At 38.9% G+C, this 23,422-nt stretch overlaps 1 protein-coding gene across 1 annotated transcript; it reads left to right on the top strand.

Moving 5' to 3' along the window:
• The first annotated feature begins 274 nt into the window (after positions 1-274).
• LOC117293176 (neuromedin-B receptor-like) lies at positions 275-23,422 on the top strand. The gene is made up of 2 exons (XM_033775392.1): positions 275-413; positions 20,874-23,422. Exons 1-2 carry the CDS (start codon positions 411-413, stop codon positions 21,975-21,977), a joined length of 1,107 nt encoding a protein of 368 aa, XP_033631283.1. The 5' UTR covers positions 275-410; the 3' UTR covers positions 21,978-23,422.

Genomic DNA, 23,422 nt, shown 5'->3' with positions numbered 1-23,422 from the left:
TCCTTTTGTCTGCAATTAGTTATAATGATGTAGATACTTTACCTTTAAGCTATGATCTACTCCCCAAGAAGCCTGGTCCAGTGCAACCGTTGAGGGAGTTCTCTCCCCGATTACTGTTGCATGTTTTGTCTCTCGAGTATAATCCAATCACTCATTACGTATCGTGTCGCCGTAGGGTTGGCGTTGAAATATGAATGAATTAGCCGTCGTGTCCACAGTATAAAAAGTGGCGTACACACTCGAAGGGGTTTAGTTTGCTATCAGAAGTCAACGTTTACAGAGCTCTTGGCTTGTTTCCGACAAGAATACTGTAAGACGATATTGCACTAAAGACTGGATTCGGTATTGGATGCTTTGGTGGTCCATTTGCCCCCATCACTTTCACTGGTCGTGACCACTGGATTTTCAAAATGGTGAGATTTTATACTCTCTTTGTTTTTAACATCGGGCAGTTCGAAGTGAACTTTGAATGGTGTGATTCTATACACATCGTCAACAGGTATAGAAATTGTCAATAGTGTGCTGGTCTGATCATCATTATTGAATTAATTCATTTATGTGATGAAGAACAAATCTGAGTTCTTCAAATGTTTGTTGTGATTTTCAGGCATGTGAGACTTCCTCTTTTCAGCTGACTTACTCTTTAAGGGTTTTGATTTTCCTCTTTTTTTCCTTCACTTTCCGTGTACAAAAGTATAGAACTATTATATTTTCCTTCTTAGTTTTCTTGTCCTCTTTTTCGTGGATGGTTATACTCACATGATAGTATTTTGGATAGTGGTTATATTATTGGGCAAATCTATCCGGTGGATGTGTGCCACAAATGGGTGGAAATGACTGAAATCGGATACAGTCATGTTCTACGTACGACGACTCGTAAACCTCAGGGGCCAATTTCATAGAAGAGCTGCTTAAGCAACAAATTTGCTTAAGCACGAAAATAGCTCGCTTATTTTACACATGTTACTGGCCAAAATGTCATGCCATATACATTGCTTATGACTGGTATTTAGCTGTGGTTTACTTAGCATAACAATTGAATGGAGTCTTGGCCGGTAATCTGATTTTACGAAGCAATGATTTTTTTGCTTAAGCACAATTTTGTGCATAAGCAGCTCTAGGAAATTGGGCCCAGTCTATACTAAAATGATGGTTACGCTTATCACAACCACTCAACTTGTTATACAAGCTGATACTCTTTCCTTATTATATAGGCCTATATTTTGGTTAATGGACAATAATATGAAGGCATCACAATGTGAAATTAGTTACTCGTTCAAACCAGTAATTGTCAACCTTTTTGTCAGAATTTTCGTTCATTGTCGCCATGTACGGATATGAAACTCGCATCTATCTGTGACTTTAAGTTAAATTTACTATCCGTTTAAACAAAACGTGTACCGTAAAAAAACACATCTCAGTTCCGTGAACAAAATTACACAAACAGCAGCTCGATGTTTACAAGGCGCCGTTTATTTTCACTCCCGTCATGTGCCCGTTGTGGAGTTGCACGTATATGTTTTTTTTCTTCAAGTATTTGCTCATATACACCGTGAAGCTACTGTTTGATTCTCAGCGTGATCGGAAAACGAAAAAGTTTCTTAAGACAAACTCTCGAAAATTTGGTAGGTTTGAAGTGAAGTTTTTGAAGATGACAACTGAGGGAGATTGTTTGATGTTCTCTTGAAGAACACTGTGGTCTGATAATTGTACGTATTGTTCAATAACAAGTGCAAAGAGAGAATTGGCACATTGGTGTGGATCAAGTTAAAGGAACACGTTGCCTTGGATCGGCCGAGTTTGTCTATAAAAAGCCTCTGCAAACCGTTTGTTATAAAATGCATATGGTTAGAAAGATGTGTTAAAAGTAGAATACAATGATCCACACAAATTTGCCTCGAAAATGTGTGGTTTTGCGAATTAACACGTCGGCCATTTATGGGAGTCAAAAATTTGACTCCCATAAACGGCCGACCGTGTTAGTCGACGAGGTAAAAGAAAAACCCACACAATTTCGAGTGATACTTGTGTGGATCATTATATTCTACTTTTAAAATATCTAAACGGTTTCAAACGCTTTTCAAAGTCCAACTCGACCGATCTAAGGCAACGTGTTCCTTTAACTGCGTATTGACGTTGTACAGGTCTTATATTTATTTATTTATTTATGCAAAACATGCTTTGACGAATATTTTACACTGTTTTTTTAAAATGTTTCTTGAACGTTATAATTGGCAAAACTTACTTGGTAACAAGCAATGTATGGAGAGCTGTTGATAGTATAAAACATTGTGAGAAACGGCTCCATCTGAAGTATAGTTTTTTAGAAACAACTGTGACAAGGGTGTTTTTCCATTATTCTCTCGCAACTTTGACGACATTAAATTCAAATTTTCACAGGTTTGTTATTTTGAGAAGACTGGTCTTTGACAATATTACTTAAGGTATCCAGTGTCTTTAAACCTATACAATTGTAGACAACAGAGAGCGCTATGTAAAACCAATTGCAAACGTCTCTTGGTGAAAACACTAAACTTCAATAAAGGTGAACAGATTCGCTACTTCGTAAAAAGCACTATGCGTTTCAATTGACATAACGGCAAATCAAGTGATATATCAGTCATTTTACTCCTTTTAATTAGCAAACGTGCCTTTAATCTGCCTGTAATGGTTTTAAAAAACCTCTTCCGATCGCATGGAGACGATACAATAATTATTGACACCAAAGTAGAGAGTCACTTAATGAGGGCAGTAGACTGTGAAGGCGGATGAAATTAAGACTAGGCGATTAGTTGTTTCCCTGGCTAGACGGAACTATGTTTTGTTTCGCACCAATTAACAAACACAACATCAATGTGATGAAGCCCGTTATTTGAAACAACAATCTCAACGCGTTAGTTTCACCCCTAGGCACCATCCTATGTTAAAGCAGCTCAGTCCGAATTTCAGCTGAAGTTGATGGTAAACAAATTGATTTAAATTTTAGACGGATATTTGTCTAGAAATGTGCTTGTAATATTTTTATGCGGGGAAACAATTATCTATTATTGTCTATTTGGCCCTATTATTAATGTTCCTGTTTTTGTAAATGTTTATGGGTTGTTCTTATTCACCTCTCGTGCTTTATACGCGTATAAACTGTATTAATCCACTGGACACGTTTGGTAAATACGAAAAGAATACATTAGCATAAACTTACTTGGTAACGAGCAGTGGAGAGCTGTTGGTAGTATAGAACATTGTGAGAACCGTTTTTTATAAAATGCATATGGTTGGAAAGATGTTTTAAAAGTAGAATACAATGATCCACACAAGTTTGCCTCGAAATTGCGTGGTTTTCCTTTTACTGTGCTAACTAACACGGTCGGCCATTTATGGGAGTCAAAAATTTGACTCCCATAAATGGAAGACCGTGTTAGTTCGTGACGTAAAGACGTAAAAGGAAAACCGTGCAACTTTGAGTGATACTTGTGTGGATCAATGTATTCTACGTTTAAAACATCTTTCTAACCATATGCATTTTATAACAAACGGTCACAAACGCTTTTTATAGACCAACTCGACCGATCCAAGGCAACGTGTTCCTTTAAGAGAGAAGGCTTTTGACGAAATAGCACCGATGATAAATTTACCATTTACAGTATTTCTAAGAAATTTGTAAAAAGATCCAACCTCATACAACAAAACATCTGTATTTTGTGTCTGAGGAGGGGGGGGGGGTTGTCAGATGCCGGAATGTTTGGACAAGTAAAATCTCAGTTGAAAAACAACAAATGGATTTAAACAAAACTTCACCCGTCATGTATTTTTAACAAGATACTCCCGTAGATCAGATTTTGGAGGTATCAAGATTAGCTGTAATGGCTGCTGCGCTCGGCTCTGGTTACGAAATGCCCGGGCAAATTGAATTTCGTCAAAATTAAAGCGGACTTAACGGGTGGAGATTCCATCATATATTGCATTAAACGCTATCCAATTCTCACCATCTGATTGCGATGGTCCAATTGTTAGCGCTTTGGTGCAACACCTATCAACAACACACATATGTTATTAGGTTTCACACGGTAGGTTGAATTGGCAGTAGCAAGGAGCCGTGTTTGATTCTATTAGTACCCGCACCTTACAAAATACAACACGAAAAAAATAGCCCAATTTTAAAGGCACATCTGAGGACCTTAGGACTTCGGACGAGTTAAGTTCCGTATCCGAAGACGTAGGACGCATTGAACCGATAGTTGGATGAGTTACTCGTCATAACTCAAGATAGGATAAAACAGCGTTTAGTGAAATCGGCTGCTGGTGTGGATTTCACAAAGAGTTAGGTCTTCTCTCGAGTTAGTACCAGTTACTCGTCCTAACTTAGGACTATCCATGCAATTTGTATATCTCCTATAGGACTAGTCCTAAGTTAGGACTAGTCCTAAGTTAGGACTATAGTCCTAACTCTTTGTGAAATCGACCCCTGGACACCTTTTGTAATTGTCAAAGACTAGTATTCTCACTTGGTGTATCCCAACATCTGCATTAAATAACAAACCTGTGAAAATTTGGGCTCGATTGGTTATCGAAGTTGCAAGAGAATATTGAGTGAAAAAAACACACCCTTGTTGTATAAATTCGTGTGCTTTCAGATGCCTAAAAAGGACCTCCGGCATAAAGTATTTTAATATTTGAGTGAGAAATTACCCTTTTCTCAAAAACTATGTTACTTTAGAGGGAGTTGTTTCTCACAATGTTGTATACTACCAACAGCTCTCTCCATTACTCGTAACCAAGTAAGTTGTATGCTTACAACTAGTTTTGAGTGTAAATTACCAATAGTGTCAAACTGTTAGGGAATTAATACATACCTAAGATATGGACATCATTGTTTTCAATGTTCGGTATCGTCTTGACGTAATTCTCCGTCCTATAAGTTTCATAGCGGATGATCAATCGTTAATGCTGACGTACAATGCCTTCGGTTGCCGTACACTTTGTATGCTAGCCAGCAATTTTTCAAGTGCTTATTGAAGACAGTTTTCCTTTTTTCAAGTTGAAATTGTCATTTACTTTCTATGTGACTTATTTATGTACATGCTTTGCTGAGGGTTTCTATGAGCTTTTTATGTCTAAATTTTCACAAACATAAGTTTTGCAAATTTCAAAACATTGTTACTCCAAAATATCTTTTTACTTAGAAATATTAAGCACAATGCATATGACCCAAATCAGCACTTTCGAAACGTGCACTTTTGGTGCGTGCTTTGAAATTGATAGCGGAAAGAGCCTACGGCGGAGGCGGAGCCGCCGTGTCCGAAGCCGGGCTTTCGAAAGTGCTACAAAGTAATTAAAGTGATACAAAACACAGTGGTTGAATTTTTCAATCCCCAGTTTCTCTTTCACTATCAAACTCGTCTCAACTTTAGTGTGATCACGTCACCTTAAGCAAACCTTACATATCCTTCCCGGTCGTTCTTCGTGCTTTAATTACCGTATAGCTGTAGTTGAAGTATGTCTCACTTGCTTATTACACAGAATACCGTAGTTATGGTTAGCGATACATCATTCTTATAGCGTTTTCGCGGCCCATGCATCATTCTTGACCTTTCGCAGTGGTTTTGCCCTATACACCTACAGGCAGATATCTATTTTCGTTCACAGTAATAAGAAACCGTTGAGAGATTCCTCGTAGGAAGTGCTCGATTTTTCCCTTCCCCTCCTCTCTCTTTCCCAAATTGGTTATCCCTCGATAAAGATTTGATAACCCTGATGCCAAACGAGTCACGCAAAATCGAGATAAAGTGGAAAGGTTTTACCGAAGACGGGCTTAAAATGGACTTTCTTTCCTCAACAACAAGATGTTTTAGTCATGGACGAAGAAGATACAATCGTAAGATTTGTATAAACACTTTGGATAAGGCAAGAAGCATGTTGTCGTGAAAGCTACGTGCACGCGAAAACCCACTTGATGCATTGCGTTTGTAAATAGAATTCACTTAGCCGAGTATATTATAGGATAGGATTGTTGATGTGTTTTTCCTTTTTCAATTCGGATCGGATTCTTGGCGATGTGTATTTCCTTTTTAAATTCCATCGGGTTTTTTTGTTGGTGTTTTTTTGTTGGTGTTTTTTTTTTTTTTTTTTTGGGGGGGGCATTTTGTTTCCGAAGACAATGTTTTTGTGTGGTTTTTGTTTTACTTGATGTGCCATACACAATCCTCCAACGATACACGGGATGGAAGGTAATCGGTGGTGGCTGTAAGTTATTCATGATGTCAAAATCCCAAATTACTTTTTAGCGGATTTTGGTCTTATTATTGTGATTCCCTTTGTAATTTCCTTCAGTTTTGTAAGACACCCCCCCCCCTCTCCCCCCCATGAAGATTGTAACTAAAGGTATCGGTGTGGTTTTTGTTTTACTAGATACATACATCACCCTTCAATGTATTACTAGTTTTTAAACAAGACATTATTTAATAGCGGATCTGGTTCTTATTGAGGGTGTTTTCCCCTTTAAATTTCCATCCGATTTTGGGCCCTTTGTTTCTTGACACTGGAACAAATGTTTTTTTTTTTTTTTTTTTTTTTTTTTTTTTTATATAATAATACTTGATAGGCGAATTTAATGGATATCACCGCATGGCTGTTAGTCATTTATATTTACCAACAATTACTTCTAGTCGTATCTTGTTCTAATTAATATTAATGTGTTTTCCCTTTTTTAATTCCTTTTTGGTTTGACGGCACTTCATTTCTGAAGACTGCTTAGGTTTTTGTGAGGTTTTCGTTTTACCTGGTACCATCATCCTTCAATTACACAGGACGGAAGGAATATCGCTGGCTGCAAGCAATTTTGTTTAACCAAAAATTACTTCTAAGCGGATTTTGTTTCTAGTAATGTGTTTTCCCTTTTGGTATTTCCATTTGATTTGGTGGCACTTTGTTCCTGAAGACTGAAACTAGTGCTGTTATTTAGGTTTTTTTTTACTCGATACATCAAGTGCTCCAATAACACATTATATCTAAGTAATTTATATGTAACAACAAAATCACTTCTAAGCGGATTTCGTTCTTGTTATCAATGTTCCCTTTTTAATTTCCATCCGTTTTTTGCCATTTTGTTTCTGACGACTGTAATTTTTCTGCTGGTTTTGTGTTGTGTTTTTTATTTTGATTTATAAATCAAGTTCTCTAGTTACACTGGATATCGCTGGTGAAAATAATTTACAATACTCAAAAAAATACTTCTAAGCGGATTTAGTTCTTAGTACATGTAATGTGTTTCCTACCTTCTTAATTTCCAACTGGTTTCAATTTCCATCCGGTTTCATGGCACTTTGGTCCTTAAAGCCATTGGACACTTTCGGTAAACAGTATTATCCAAGGCCCATACTTAATGTATCACAACTTGTATATAAAATAACAAACCAGTGAAAATTGAAGCTCAATTGGTCATCGGAGTCAGGAGAAAATAACGTGAAACCCACCCTTGTTTCCGCACGTTTCGCCGTGTCATGACATGTGTTTAAAAACAAATCCGTAATTCTCGATATCGAGAATTGGTAATTGTTTTAATGTTTTCTCAAAAAGTAAAGCATTTCATGGATTAATATTACAAGAGAAGTCTTTCACCATTACCTTCTGTAAACCCTGTAAGTTATTTGTAAATCTGTGAACTTTTATTTTTGGTTTCTGTTCAGAAAGTGTCCAATGGCTTTAAGACTTATAGATTCGTTGTGCGTTTTGTTTGATGTACTTGATGTATCAAGTACTCTAACTACACAGGATTTGATTATATTACTTGTAACCAGAAATGACTTCTTCTTAGCCAATTGAAACTGATTAGCTTCAGTCAAGTTGCTTGGAATAAAGGCTTGAGAAATGCAAGCTTTTATTATTATCCTTCATCGTTAATATGACAAGGCTCCTCGGTGATTTAACATCCTTTTAATTTGTTATCTACGTCAGTAGGGACTGTAATGTATATCTTTTCTTAGTGGGAGCATTGCCCTCTCTAATCTAAAACTGTTGCTTAACATAACAATTTTGCTAGGCAAATTTCAGCCAAGTACCAGTCTGCTGGTAGCTTTTCCCAGTGAGATGGACTAGTTGTTGGTGTGTGTTTAGCAGTTTTAATTATCATTGTTCAAAGACACCTTTTTCTGTATAGATCTGCTTCAGAATAAAAAGCAGTTAAGCACAACAAAATGCTACCAGAAAAAGGGTTACCACCCAAAAGGCCATGTCAAATATGTACCGTTTGTGACTGGCGTCTATGGCCCAATTACATAAAATCAGCAGAGAGAAAAATCTTGCTTAACAGAAACTGGTTACAAGTTTTAATTTAAAATATTCCATGAAATTAACATTGTTGCAACTGGTGCCCCACGTAATTACTCAAAATAATTGTTAGCATAAAAACTTGGTAACGAGCAATGGAGAGCTGTTTTAGTATAAAACATTGTGAGAAACGGCTCCCTCTAGCTCTGGAGTTTTTGAGAAAGAGGGTATTTCTCACTCAAAAATTAAAAGCTTGACCGTGTTTCTTGCCCTCCTCCCCGTTATATTTATAACCTTACGGTCAAGTCACCACTCAATGTGGTTTTCCTTGAGACTTATAGCATCCATTAAGATTCAAGACACCCCCTAAGAGACGTTGACCATACGGGAAGCGGAACTTAACTTGTCTTATAGTTCTTGTCTTCAGTCATGGCTCGGATGAAGATCCCATGAAAGGGAATCTGACAACCTCGATTTGGTGAGGTATCATTTTGGTCAATCAGTCAACCTGGCTAGTCTATGGTTTGCAGATGTGCTGTAGCTTTTACTGATGGGAAAACAAGGGTTTTTTTCCCCAATGAGATGTTTTCATTTTAAGGCACTGGATGGACACTACAGTATTGGTAATTACTAAAAAATAATTGTCAGCATAAAAACTTACTTGGTATTTGGTAACAAGCAATGGAGAGCTGTTGATGGTATACAATATTGTGAGAAATAGCTCCCTCTGAAATAGTGTATAAATTTTGAGAAAGTTGTAATTTCTCATTCAAATATTAAAACACTCTGGCCTTAAAACAGCAATGTGACGTCAAAACTCGCTTCGCATTCGCATTCGCATTCGCAGGTAGTACGAACCGGGCTTTTACAAGTTAAAACCCATAAAGTGCGTGTAGAAAGGTCACTTAACAGTGTGCTGGAAGCCATAATCCAACAGTGTTAATTGCATTAACCGTAAACAATGTATAACTCGTGTTTGGTATCTGAAAAAAAATGACATAATTCGTGCTTTTTCCTTCAACCGTCCAATTTGTAATCGGCGACGTAAGGTGGGTATGGGACGTCCAGTAATTGAATGTGTAGCTGGATTTACGAAAGATCTGTCATTGTTAACAGATCTCCCTTGCTGCCTCTTCAAATCATAAATTAACACATAAAGGCGCTCGCCGAAACCGGCAGTTCTGTGGGAGAGGCAGGTAGGAAGAATGGCTTCAATCAAAAACCCTTTCACGAGTCTGTTTGTCATTTTGAAAACCCCAAGTGGTTAAGTTGGATGACGCAAAGTGTGCCATGATGTGATTTGGGGGTTTTCTGTTTCCGGGGAGAGTGGGTTGTCGTACATGTTGACTCGTGTTTCACCATGTTGTTCCGTGTGTTGCTCTTTGTCAGAGCATCAGAGCATAAAGCAAAGAACATACTATGGTCAGAATGTATACTTCGGGTAAAGAAGAATTGCAGGTTGGGTTTTCATTTTTGATAAAGATTGAGCCAATTTCGTAAAGTTTGAACTTTTGATTATGTCTATAGGCAAAGTAGCCCTTTAAGTGATGATAAACTACTGGTGGTCATAAAACTGCTGCATGCCTGGTATTATACACCACGCATGCCCCGAATACCGTGGCTTCCGTTGCCTCTGGTCTTGGCCTTGGTGCCCCTTCAAAAGGTTCCTTTAGACTATAAGAATGTCCAATGGAAGTTTCATTTTGCGAAATGAAAATGGCCTTGCCCTTTCAAAGATGATGTTTTAGGTCTGATGCTGTACAGCTGAGGTGTTCTTTTTGTATGTATGATGAATGTATAACTTAGAAAATAGAACTGAGCTGTTGGAAACTGCTTATCAGCCAAACGGACCTATTTATTTATTTGTTAAAAAAATAGTTATGGCCTGAATACGTTTTAACCCTAACGCAGAGTCTTTCTCAAGGGTTAAGAAATTAAACATGGTTTTGATGTAAACGGACATTCTTTGGCAGAGAAATCTTTTTAAAAATTCGTTTTAAAGTTACGCTTTCACAGGAAATGAAAGAAAAATAAACCGCCTTGAATCTAGACCCACCCTTAAAGTATACACACGACCACATCGAGTGCTCTTTGCCTAAAGCAACTGTTTCTTGCGCGGGTCATAATTGAAATAAACACGGCGGAGATTACTCCCCGCGGCAAGGGAGCGCCGTAAACCATTCTCGTACTTTTACATCCAATATGATATTTTCTAGCAATGTGTGAATAAATGCATCTACAAAGTTGCCGCTTTGCAGATGTTCTGAGCGCGCTGTGGTTTTAGTCCTGGGGGGGGGGGGGGGGGGGGGGGAATCGGCACAGTTTCTCCGGCGGTGTTCAAGCGCTTGTCACCCGGGTGCCTCCTGATATAAATTAACCTGGACGTGCTGTTACGAAACTCACACCTTTAAATGCCCTTTTCGAAACCACGGCTTCGGCTCTAGATTCAGCTCAGGCTTAGCTTGGCCCTGCGGTTGTTTTGACAATATTGCGCGTGCTTTGCGAATGTGAACAGGGCTTCAGACGAGAGAACGGAGCCTGAAGCCGTGGATTCGAAAGGGCCCTAGAATAGTAGAGACGGTTTCAGCAGACCACCATTTCCGATCTGTATATAATAAGGAGCGATTTTTAAATCTGTGTACAAATCTTTTCTGGCAGGGTTGGATTTTTCTCGACACATCGGATGTTATATCTGCAGGGTTTTTGCACTCTGTGTCATGCCCATTGACGCGCGGTCAAATTGGGAAGACAATCTCGTTATAAGTCCAGCACGATTATTTGTGGGCAGTGGAAAGGTCTAATTCAAGGGAAAGTTTAATATATAAATGGACAGAGTGATACAGAAGTTATGTTAGACTCGCCAACAGTCTGGCAACGAATCAGTCCGCCACTATTACTTAAGGGGCAGTGGAAAGGTCTGATTCAAAAGAAAATTTAGTATATGAATTGACATAGTGATACATAAGTTGTTATAGACTCGCCAACAGTCTGACAACGGAGTTCACCACTGTTGTTTGGGGAAGTGTGAAGGTTCACTTCAAGGGTCGGGACAATTTAATATATAAATGGACAGAGTGATGCAGAGTTGTTTTAGACTCACCAACAGTCTGACATCTCGTCGTAATGTAGTCGGTTGGTCTTACTCTGAATCCGCGGTCTTTTTCACCACAAAATATATTCAAAATCCGGGGTTGGAAGACGCGCTGTAGGTTTAATCTCAACCTCGTTCACGGTATATCCTATGCTTAGTTATAACCTCGTACTCGTAAACACATCGCACTCGCCGCAATTTGTTTTCCCATGTGCCCCGTCGACCGATCGCGATCGTTAAATCAAAAACATTTTGTTGCACAATTTTTTATACAACCGATCCCCAAACCACGAACCCATAAAAATGGTTTGTCGATTCGATAAAGAAAAAAAAAGAAGGATTTTAAGGGCATAAATTAGGGAATAAGATCGTCCAATAAGAGTTGGTTGTCATCATAAACTATATTCAGTTAAAAGTACATTGGGTGTTTCTTTGTGAGGCACCAAATTCCACTCAGTTGTTTGATGAAGGCGTAAACAATGCAAATTTTGTAAATCTGCTGCCACCTAGCGTTGAAAAGTCTCCATTCATTGCTCATCAAAATCAACCTAAATAAAGTCGGAAGAAACTTGCAACCGGACCGGAACTTAAAAACATTAAACATAATCAATAAATAACACTCTGAATTTACTCAACTTTGATATTAGGAAATCTATTTAAACTATCTCCCTACGGGTATTTCTTTATGGCAGGCGCCAAATTCCACTCAGCTATATGATGAAGGCGTAGGGTCACTTGACTACACAGCTGTGCCGAGCAAAGCTCTTCCTCCTTTAAAGTTGCACCGAACCCCCGACGGGGAAACTTTACGCGGTAATTACCGACAGCTCACCGTGGCACGTTGAATCAGCGCGCGCCGCGGGTACATCTGCCCCGTGATATAGAGTCATCGGACCGCGTAGGATGTCGCCCCGAGCACGGTCGATGATACCTTGTGAATGACGTTCAAACTGTGCCAGACAGGAAATTATATCAATGCATAGTAGCACGCTGTCTCCATAGATACATAAATTGTGTACATAATGTCACTTTGAATACATACGACCTATATTTTCCGTGCAGTTGACTTAGTTTCAAGATTTGTTTTTTTTTTAATATAATAATTCACAAATTCTCTGTTGGCAGGGGCCGTCTAAGGTATAGGCAAAATGTATACACACACAAAAATGTCATCAAAGCGATTCAACATAAGTTGAATAGTTGATAGGTAGATACAATACTTTAATCAAGCTAAACTAATTTGATTTGCTTGGAACAAAACACGTAAATCTCTTTTAACAATGGAATTATTTGTTAGTTTGTTATCATTGTTGTTTTATTGACGCAGTTGTTCTGACATGGAATGAAACAGAAATGCATAAATATTCTGTATGACGTAAAGAATGTTTTGTTTTTCCTCACTGCGTATTCATAATTTTTGTAAGATAGTGCTATAAAGGAAAAATAATAAATATTCTAGTTGAAAGTTGCTGGTTTTAATAGAATCTTAGGAGGACCTATTAGCAAAAGTTGTGCACGCCGTTGCGCGTACAGGCGTGCACGTTTTTATTGTTTGAAGTCAAATTTGGCGGTTTTTTTCTGCAGGTGTCTATAATAGAACTCACGGCAGAGTTATTTTTGGACTCATTACATGATGGTTCGTTTTTTGTAAAGAATTTGAAGGATACTTGTGAAACAGAATATCTTATTCGTTGTTTATATCGTCAAACGGTTCAAAGAAAATATTTGTGGTTGGAAAAATATTGATAGATCAGAGGTTAAGAAATCCCATAGGTGTGATGACTATAAAAAAAAAAAACAGTCACAATGATAGAGGTGACGTCATGCACACACATGAGGTAAACAACTTGTGTTCACGTCACGTCTGTCTCATCCAATCACCAACGCAGTACTCTTCGTTGATTCCACGTACATGTTTTTCGTCTAGAATTACCCAAAGTTACAAATCATGGTTTCGCCTGGAGCTTAGAGCTTGGAAAAGTGCACTTAGTTGGGGTTTCGTTATCGTCAATAGCTAATAATGTGCACTGCCATATTTATGGGTACACTTTTTGTATAACCAAATGAACAACAGAGGAAAATAGAGCAATTCTTTGAATATCCCGTTTTCGACAAACCCAACACTTGATATTCGTCATTGACACATCGATTGTTAATTGATACACAAATAGCATTGAGTATTGTTTTTAAACTGTTCATAAAATAGACACGAAAAATGTGACTCTGCTATGGTCGAAACGTCAGGTCATTAATCATTTTTTGCTTGTATACCATAGGTCCTTTTGGTTGGTTAGCAGTTTGCAAAAGTTAATTATATTCCATCGCTTATAATATTTAACTAAATTATTGTAAACAAAAATCGTCACCATTGACGTCACCGCCACGCCTTACTTTTCATATCGTACTAGTCGATCGTATTCACTGCAAAACCGGGGTGTTAAAACACAAAATATGATATAATATGAAATTGGCATGGATCTTTCCAGAAAGATGCACTATTTAATGGTGTCACTGACATCCGTTGGCGATAAATATGAGATCATTATCTACTTACTTTGTAATTTCCGAAAGCCTAGCCCAATTATTTCCTCAGTTTACCAGTAAATGAATATTAATTGACCGTAATGTTTCTGTCACTGTGGCTGTAATGAGATCGTCGGATAGTCAAATCGTCTTGCAACAGTAAATCGTTATCTTCAGTATTGGAGTATATCATGCATGTTGCATAGAAGACTCTTAAAGGCCCAGTGGGACACTTTTGCTAAATTTTCAAAGACCGGTATTCTTACTTGGTGTGTCCCAACATATGCAAACAAATAACAAATCTCTGAAAATTTGGACTCAATTGGTCATCGAAGTTGCATGAGAATAGTGAAATATAAAACACCCTTGTTGCACAAGTTTGTGCGCTTGCAGTTGCGCCTAAAACAGACCTGAAGTATTTCAATATTTGAGTTAGAAATTACCTCTTTCTCAAAAACTACGTTAATTCAGAGGGAGCCGTTTCTCACAATTGTTTATATGTCAACAGCTCTCCATTGCTCGTTACCAAGTACGTTTTTATGTTAACAATTATTTTGAGTAATTACCAATGTGTCCAGTGGCTTTAAATTTTCCCTAGGTTTTTAGTGCCCTACACTTTCACAACTGCCCATCGCAGCAGACTTCGGGTGACACGCTTGCTTTTAATCACGTTGGATGTGACACGCGTCAGTAGACTGACCTCTGGAAACAAATTGAGGTAGATTCGAAATATTATTTAAAAGACGTCAAAAGTACCGCGCTTATCGTTTACCACTGCTCCGTAACAGGGAATGTGTGTTCACTGTTAACGACCGTTTAAGGCCGACGTGTGTGGGGCAGGTACGTTATATTAATACGAATCTACACTTATCTGTATATCGTAACCGATCTACACTTAACTGTAGATTCTTTCAAACTAAAGTAAATATTTCAACTTGAAAAGTAATGCATTTCAAAACGGAAAGGTAACATGAGGTGCAACAAACGCGGCTAAAAACATGTTATCTTTCAATATACAAAAATATTAAACTCATTTCCTGTTTGGGGTTTATCACTCAGCGAGCGTTTTATTTTTATTTATTTTTTTCATCGATGTCATGCAAAATGTGTAATCGGTTGTTCACTATTTTCTCGTGACCCAGATGGCTGATCGATCTCAAACTTCTACATGTTTGTCAGTAGTACATGGTGGATTACTTTAAGGGCTTACACTGCCAGCAACTGTTTTGTTAGCAAAAACCAATTCTGTAATGTTCCTTTAGAAGGAATGCCGAGGTTTAGTGCCCTTTACTCTGTTGTTCGAACCACTCCAGGCATTTTCTTCCCCAGCAGTCGGCGGCCCTTGTTTGTATTTTCAGGTAAAGCCGTGAGTGCTTCCTCAGATAATCTCATGCATGTTAAAATGCACGTAGACATTGTGTTTTTATTTGAGTAGATCTTTCTTTGGATGATTTTGTTCATGTTTCTTACTGACTACCCCCTCCTCCTCCTCTTCATCTTCCTTTTTCTTCGTCTTCGTTTTTCTTCATCTTACTCTTTCTTCATCTTCCTTTGTATTCATCTTCCTTTGTCTCCATCTTCCTTTTTCTTCATCTTCCTTTGTCTGCATCTTCCTTTGTCTGCATCTTCCTTTGTCTGCATCTTCCTTTGTCTGCATCTTCCTTTTTCTGCATCTTCCTTTGTCTGCATCTTCCTTTGTCTGCATCTTCCTTTGTATTCATCTTCCTTTTTCTTTTTCTTCCTTTTTCTTTTTCTTCCTTTGTCTTCATCTTCCTTTGTCTTCATCTTCCTTTGTCTTCATCATTCTTTGTCTTCATCTTCATTTGTCTTCATCTTCCTTTTTCTTCATCATCCTTTTCTTCATCTTCCTTTGTCTTCATCTTCCTTTGTCTTCATCTTCCTTTGTCTTCATCTTCCTTAGTCTTCATCTTCCTTAGTCTTCATCTTGCTTAGTCTTTATCTTCCTTTTCTTCATCTTCCTTTTTCTTCATCTTCCTTTTTCTTCATCTTCCTTTATCGTCATATTCCTTTGTCTTCATCTTCCTTTGTCTCCATCTTCCTTTGTCTTCATCTTCCTTTGTCTTCATCTTCCTTTGTCTTCATCTTCCTTTGTCTCCATCTTCCTTTGTCTTCATCTTCCTTTGTCTTCATCTTCCTTTTTCTGCATCTTCCTGTTCTTTATTACCCCTTTTTCTTTATCTTCTTCTTGAAGAGAAGAAACTTTCAGGAACAAAAATATGTTTTTTTAACCATGTCAATTTAGTGTAAATCTATGGACGATGTGTTTTGTGTCTTGCAAAAAAAAAAAATTGTCAGTAAGAAATGTTGTAGACATTTTGTAGGCCTAAAGCCTCAGCAGGACCAAATGGAATGACTTCGTGTTTCCCATCATGGCGTATGTGATTATAAGCAACTTGTTAACCTCATCGTATTGACACCTTGACAAATCACCAAATAAAACTCCCCTTCCCTCAAGCTAAACTACGGGACGTTTAGTCTCTTTCACAAGTCTGATGCCCTCGTAGTCTTCAACGCAAGTCTGCAATGTTTTCTAAAAGGCTCTATCGAATGTAAGCTATTGCCATCAGGTAGCGCTTAAGATAATCCTCAAATTCGTTTTTGATGAGGGCAGTGTGGGGGAGGTAATAGTTTGTGGTCTTCATTCAAGTCTACGGCCATTTTACAACGATGCCCTCAAGTCAATTCTGAAATGTTTGCTAAAAGGGTCTATAAAATGTAAGATTCTTTTTTGATGATTGCATTTTGGGGCAAGAATCACAGTCTGTGGTCTTGATTCAAGTCTACAGCCATTTTACAAGTCTGTTGCCCTCATAGTCTTTAACTCAAGTCTGAAATGTTTGCTAAAATGGTCTATCAAATTATTAAGCTTTGTTTTTGATGATTGCATGCAGTCTGGGGCAAGTATCACAGTCTGATGTCTTGATTTACGTCTACAGCCGTTTTACAAGTCTGGTACCCAAGTTGCTCACATAGTCTTCAACTCAAGTCTGCCTTGTGTGCTACAAGCATTGACTAAATAGGTCTGTCCAACGTAAGCAATTTTACATGTCCGGTTCCCACTTTGTCTTCAACTCAAGTCTGTAATATTTGCTTCAATCATTGCAATAGGTCTATCCAATGCAACACTTCAGATAATCCCCGTTGTTGATGAGTGCTGTCTGGGGCACGTTTCACAGTTTGTGGTCTTGATTCAAGTCTATAACCCTGAGACATCTCATCCTGGTTTTTGTGCCAGGAAACTGCATCTCCCCAGACACTATACCCATCGATCTCTGTTATTTGAGAGAATACTTCACACGTACCTCTTGAGACTGATTGCATATTATAGGAAAGGTTTAGTGTGAGCGGAAATCTGTGTCACATACATGACGGTAAATGATTGTTTCTGTAAAGCTTTAGTTGTTCAAGATTTTAAAGACCAACGTTTACTCAGAAAACTTGTTTTGATCATTGTCAAAATCGTTCTTCTTATTGGGGGTTGTTTTAAGTAGTCAATTTTATTTTTAAAAGTGTTTTGATACCTTTTGTATATCTTTTGAAGTCTTTTGCCATAACATGAATCCCTACTCACTACTGTGAATGAAGAGGTGTGTAACATGAATTACCTGTATAAAGTTTCAGCTACATTAGTCATCAAGTTTTTTTGTAGACAAATAGTAAAAATGACAGAGCAATGTTTTCAGGAGAGTCGCGTAAATCTGTTGGTCTTGCTAAAATAATTTTTGTCTTCTTAGACAAAAATTATGTTTGTGCCATTGTTTTGCTCATTTCTCGAAAAACTACAGCACCCCAGCATGATTTTTATAAGGGAAGCTTTCTTTCATCATTATCTTTAAACTGTGAAAGTTTTATGTAGATATGTGGACATTGTGTTTTATGTTGTACAAACAGTACCAAAACCCTTACCCAGAGAAGTTGTTTTGGTCATAGTCAAAATCGTTCTTGTTTTCAGTCGTTGTAAGTAGTCACTTATATGTTTGGGTTTTTTTTCTTTTCGAGGAAAAACTCACAATTCCAAAGTTGCTCTCGTTCATTGCTTCCCAAAACGACTGTTAGATGAGCATTATACTTCCAAACATGAAACGCCCGTCGTATCAACAAACCAATTTCCTACTTGGACAAACTACTCCATCGATTGGAAAACATTGTCTTCCATAATTACCTTTTTATTCCCTCAAAAATGCTAGAGGCGTGTTCTAACGATTAGCCAGTTTGCCAACTTACCCTGGGTCTTCCAGCCCTGTTAACTCTTTAAAGAATCCCCTTAACAAAATAGAACATAAGACCTCTTCCGGCGTGTATTAGAATCCTCTATGGTGTTGGGCAAACTCTGCAAATGTCATCGGTTTAAAGGCACTAGACACTATTGGTAGTTACTCAAATTATTTGATAGCATAAGAACTTACGTGGTAATGTGTTGATAGTATAAACAGTTGTGAGAAACGGTTCCATCGAAGTAACGTAGTTTTTGAGGAAGAGGTAATTTCTTACTCAAATGTTAAAAGATTTTAGGCCTGATGCCTTTTATAAGCCACCCGATGAAAGCACACAAATTTGTGCAACAGGGGTGTTTTTTCTATCATTATTCTCTAGCAATTTCGATGACCAATTAGGTCAAAATTTTCACAGGTTTGTTATTTTACGCTTGTAATGGAGTATACCAAGTGAGAACACTGGAGTCGATTTCACAATGAGTTAGGACTCGTCTTATCTCGAGTTAGGACGAGTAACTCGTCCTAACTTAGGATTGATCCTAAGGTCTGCCAGCTACAGTGCAGGGTTGGGACTTGTCCTAAGTCCTATGATTAGTCTGAAGTTAGGAAGAGTTTTGTGAAATCGACGGGTTGTCCGGTTCCTTTAAGCGTCTGCTGCTGAGGTGGTTACTGTGTTGTTAATTCCTGGAAGGGGGATATAGGAGGAGTGGGCGTGTAAAGCCATGTTTAATATCAGAAAGAGACACAGGGGAGTATGTAAGATTGCTCGCTGTCAGCGTCTCTTTGTTAGGTTTCTGCGTTAACTGTACTTCTGTCTCAATAGAGAGTGCTTAAATGTGTCTTAATATAAAGCGTGTTAAATTGTGTCTGATTAGAAAATGCTAAGTTGTGTCATTTCCGCTCTCTTTGAACTGACCTAATACCATTATAGCACAATTTTGACTCTTTTACCAAATTATGTATTGATATGAGTGGGTCTTCAACGAAGCTAATGTTTGGAGAGTGTCACCAGCCGTCGATTTCACCAAACTCTTTCTAACTTTGGATTAATCTTAGAACTTAGGACAAGTTGAGTCCCGCATCCAAATACGTAGGAAGCATTGAACCCATCCTAAGTTAGGACGGATTACTCGTCCTAACTCGAGTTAGGATTACAGTTTTTGTAATCCTAGAGTTTTGTGAAATCGGCTGCAGGGCCCTATTTCATTAGGCTGTCTTAACAGTATTTACTGTTTTGGTACATGTAGTGGACTGATTAGGGATCGTGGCTTTTGTCACACTATAGCCCAAAAATACGGCATGATGTTTTTTTTTTACTAAACATAAACTGAGTGGAGCACCAGTCGCAACTATAAAAACTTAATGTAATTTTGGCTGGTAACCTGTTTCTGCTAAGCAATACTTTTTTGTGCTTAGCATGATTATGTCATTATAGGCTGAATGACATCGGGCCCTGGAAGGGGCACTTGTCTCAAACGAGCTCTAGTCATTGGTGTCTTTTTAGTTTTGAATACTTCATGTATATCTTACAGTACTGAAACCAAGTAATTTTTTCTCAAGTCAAGTCACAAGTCATCTTTTGTCAAGTCAAGTCGAAACCATAGGAGCGACTCTAGGTCAACTCAAATAAATTTTGGTGCTAGACAGGCGAACTTAACATAACATTTACATTGGCTTGACTCATGAAAAGATCGTCGTCTGAAACTAAGACGCTCCAGAGTCTTTCCAAACACCTGCAACAGTCAATCTTTCAACTTTCAGCGCGTCCAGTCGCTCCTAACTGTTTTAGACGTCATACTTTGCATGTACTGTCTGTACTTAATTTAGAATTTGGTCGCAACTCTGGGGTACCAGGGGTGCGTTCCACTCGCGCAAAGGACTCGCAACTGTTCGCGCAAACGTTTTTTATCTTTCGAACGATTGGTGCGCGTATACGCGATGTCAACATGGCGGCGCCCTGAAATGAAGATGGCGCGCACCATACGTAGTTTTTTTTTTACTTTGTTTTTGCTGCAATAGTCCTCTTTTTGACATCATTACATCAACTAATTAACTTTGTTATTCCAAATCTGCATTATCATCCACCGAAAATACAATGTAATTAGGTTTGTGACAAAGAAATAATACCGTATGCTTGTCCGCCATTTTAAAAACCACTCGCCAACACCTCCGAAGTATGTTCGCCTAAAGTTGCCAACATTTGCCAACGGTGGCAGCCAACAACTCGTTCCACTTGAAATTGTTGGCGAACGTGCGCAACTGTTGGCAACGTTTGCGCGAGTGGAACGCCCCCCTGAAACGGCTGTTATTTGCCTTTTTGAAGCGACCCCTCTCTACCTTTTACATACTTTACCTCTTCAAAATCTGTCTACATATCTTCAAGGCACATTCTGAAATACCCAGTAAACATCTGTGAAAGGCTTCAGCAACATCAACCATCACGCATGCTGCGTTCTTCCTCACGCAACTTTCTCACTGAGCATAGGACAAGCACTAGTGCAGGAGACCGAGCCTTCTCAAAAGCAGGCCCAGCTCTGTGGAACTCACTTCCTGATAGCTGCAGAATAGCAAGCTCAGTTGATTCATTCAAGAAATTGCTAAAGACTCACTTGTTTTGTCTTTGATTTTGACTTTTGATCTGTGTTGGACATATCCAAGCGCTTTGAGACCTATGGAAAAGGCGCTATATAAATGCTAGCTTATTATTATTAGCTTATTAGTGTATGCTAACTGACTTTTCTTGTCTTTTCTTTTTTCTCCAGCTGAGTGATTACTCCGATTTGCACAACATGGCCAATGCTTATACAGTAAACACCACCGCTGCCATGCTTGGTCTAGTCAACAGCACCACAGCCCCATTCTTCGAAGTCGAAGACGACATCGGAGGGAGCCCTCTCTTCGTCATGCGGGTCTTTATGATGATCATGATCGCAGTTGGGGTTCTCGGCAATGGCTGCGTCATCTTCATCGTCCTGTGGAACCCTTCCATGCGCAACCGGCCCAACGCCCTCGTCGCCAGCCTTGCCATCGGCGATCTGCTACTCCTGATCATCTGCGTACCTCTCAAGGTCTACCATATGACCTATGGACAGTGGCCCTTCGGTCTCCTGGTCTGTAAACTCTCCAATGGCTTCGTCATCATCTCTCAGGCAGTGTCAATTTTCTCCATGGTGGCGCTGAGCCATGACAGGTACCGGGCGATTGTCACACCCATGAACTACCCTCGCAATCGTGGATCAGGCTACACCATCGCTGTCATATCCGTCATCTGGGTTGTGGCTATACTCCTAGCCTGCCCGACAATCGTCCTGTCCCACATCAGAGGCTCTGACTTGTTCTCATTCTGCTTGTACATCCACCACACGACCTTGGCAGGGAGGCTCCACGCATGCTTGAGAGGCTTGATCCTCTTCGTCATTCCTTTACTGGTCATTAATGGCTACTACTGCCTGGTGTCGCGGAAGCTGATCATCAGCACTAAGGCCCTCCCCGGTGAAGTCCACGATAAGAGGTCTCAGATAAGCGCCAGGAAGCGCTTAGCATATGTGGTCCTGGCCATCGTGATCCTCTTCACAGTGTGCTGGCTTCCGTTCACCGTCATCGAGGTGATGTACCAGATCAACGACCAGATCTTCGCCGAGTCCGTCGGCCTGACCTACCTGAAGCTCTTCTCGGACTTCCTGACCTACGTCAACTCCAGCGCCAACCCAATTCTGATCATCGTCATCAGCTCAACCTACAGAGAGTACTTCTGCTCTTACATCTTCTGTCGGTGTTCTGGGGATTTACAATATAAGAGAGCGCGCACATCAACGATATCGTCGAAAGCTTCATCTACGCGAACGAGAATGACTGAGTTTGCCTGACGATTATTCATTTTTATCTTTCACACAGAGACGTAAAACACCTCGTTTATTTTCAGAGAAGAACAGAGACTTTTGATCTGATTGAGATGGATGTAAACTACGGATACAGCAATCGTATGTCTGTAATAATACGTTTTGCATGCAAATTTCAGTTATCGCTCTTTCTGTTATTATGCGATTCGGTCAGTCACTTTGTTCAACTTTCTTGGTTGTTCCGCGCTACAGAGTTGTGATTTACATCCAGTACAGAGAGTCAACTATTCAATGCACCAGACCATCGGCTTCTGATCTGGAGCTATAGTTTTCACGGACAGAAGGTTGTCTTCAAAGCCCCTTGTTAAGACTGGAATGTCTTGGACTTCTCAATATTGGGCAAGGCAAATTGTTCCAGGTGATGGCGAAGTTGCAAAGTTGATAAAAAACATTCCACATGGGTAGGGTTTAAAGACAAGACTCAGATGCCGGTTCATACTTTCTTTCGAAGCCACATCTCTGTTTTCGCAGGAGTTGAGCACAACTCAACTGTTGGGAGTTATCCGTTGCGAAGTTGTGATGTCAAAATTCGTATCGCATTCACATTCGAAACTAATTGCATCTATTGGGTCTTTGACAACTTTGATTTCTATGTGTGCATAGAGGTGAAGCCCAGTTCATACTTCCTGCGGATGCAAATGCGATACAAATTTTGACATCACAAATTCGCAACGAATAATTCGCAGCAGTTTAAATTTGCTCAACTCAATGGAACAATCGCTGCAAAAACAAGTCTGTGAAATCAAAATTTGTATCGCATTCGCAGGATGTATTATAAGGAACCTGGCTAAATTTAGTGTCCCTAGGAAGCAGTGAGGTAAAGCTGAAGAATTCTTTGTTTAAAATGGATAGGATTTTGGGTGAATATATCTCTGGGGAAAAACAGTAGTTTACATTGTGTATAGATTATTGTTTTGAAACTTCTACTGCAAAATACTTTTTAAATATACTTTCTGCATAGTTGGACTGTTTTTTTACAGAGAATTCGCGCTTTGGAGACTTCCTTACCAAACACAGCTTATCAACAAAAAAATTGGTAAGCAATTTTGTGTGTAGCAGATATTTTGCTTGCCAATATGTTTTACCTGCTAATTGCATTTCTGTTAAACTGGTCACTTGTTGTGGTTAATGTTGAGATTCGTTAGACAGTGGAGATACGTGTAAATGTATATGCCAGAGGCTGCACTAACCACTTACAAATTAACCATGTGGCATGTGACAACGCAAATTGACACAATTGACACAGAACACTGACTTCTTTCAGGCACATTTTGTTCACAACTCACAAGAAGAAAGCATACATTTTTACAAGTTGTATTTACTTTTATTGTACATAAATATCAGTAACTTGTTCAGTTGTTATTTTTTTTAACAATTCTTTATTTTTGATCTGGGTCCAATTTAATAGAGCT

Source organism: Asterias rubens, chromosome 8, assembly GCF_902459465.1.
Source record: "Asterias rubens chromosome 8, eAstRub1.3, whole genome shotgun sequence".
Lineage (NCBI taxonomy): Eukaryota > Metazoa > Echinodermata > Asteroidea > Forcipulatida > Asteriidae > Asterias > Asterias rubens.
Note: the sequence above shows the minus strand (reverse complement) of the source record. Positions and strands in the feature narration are given on the sequence as shown.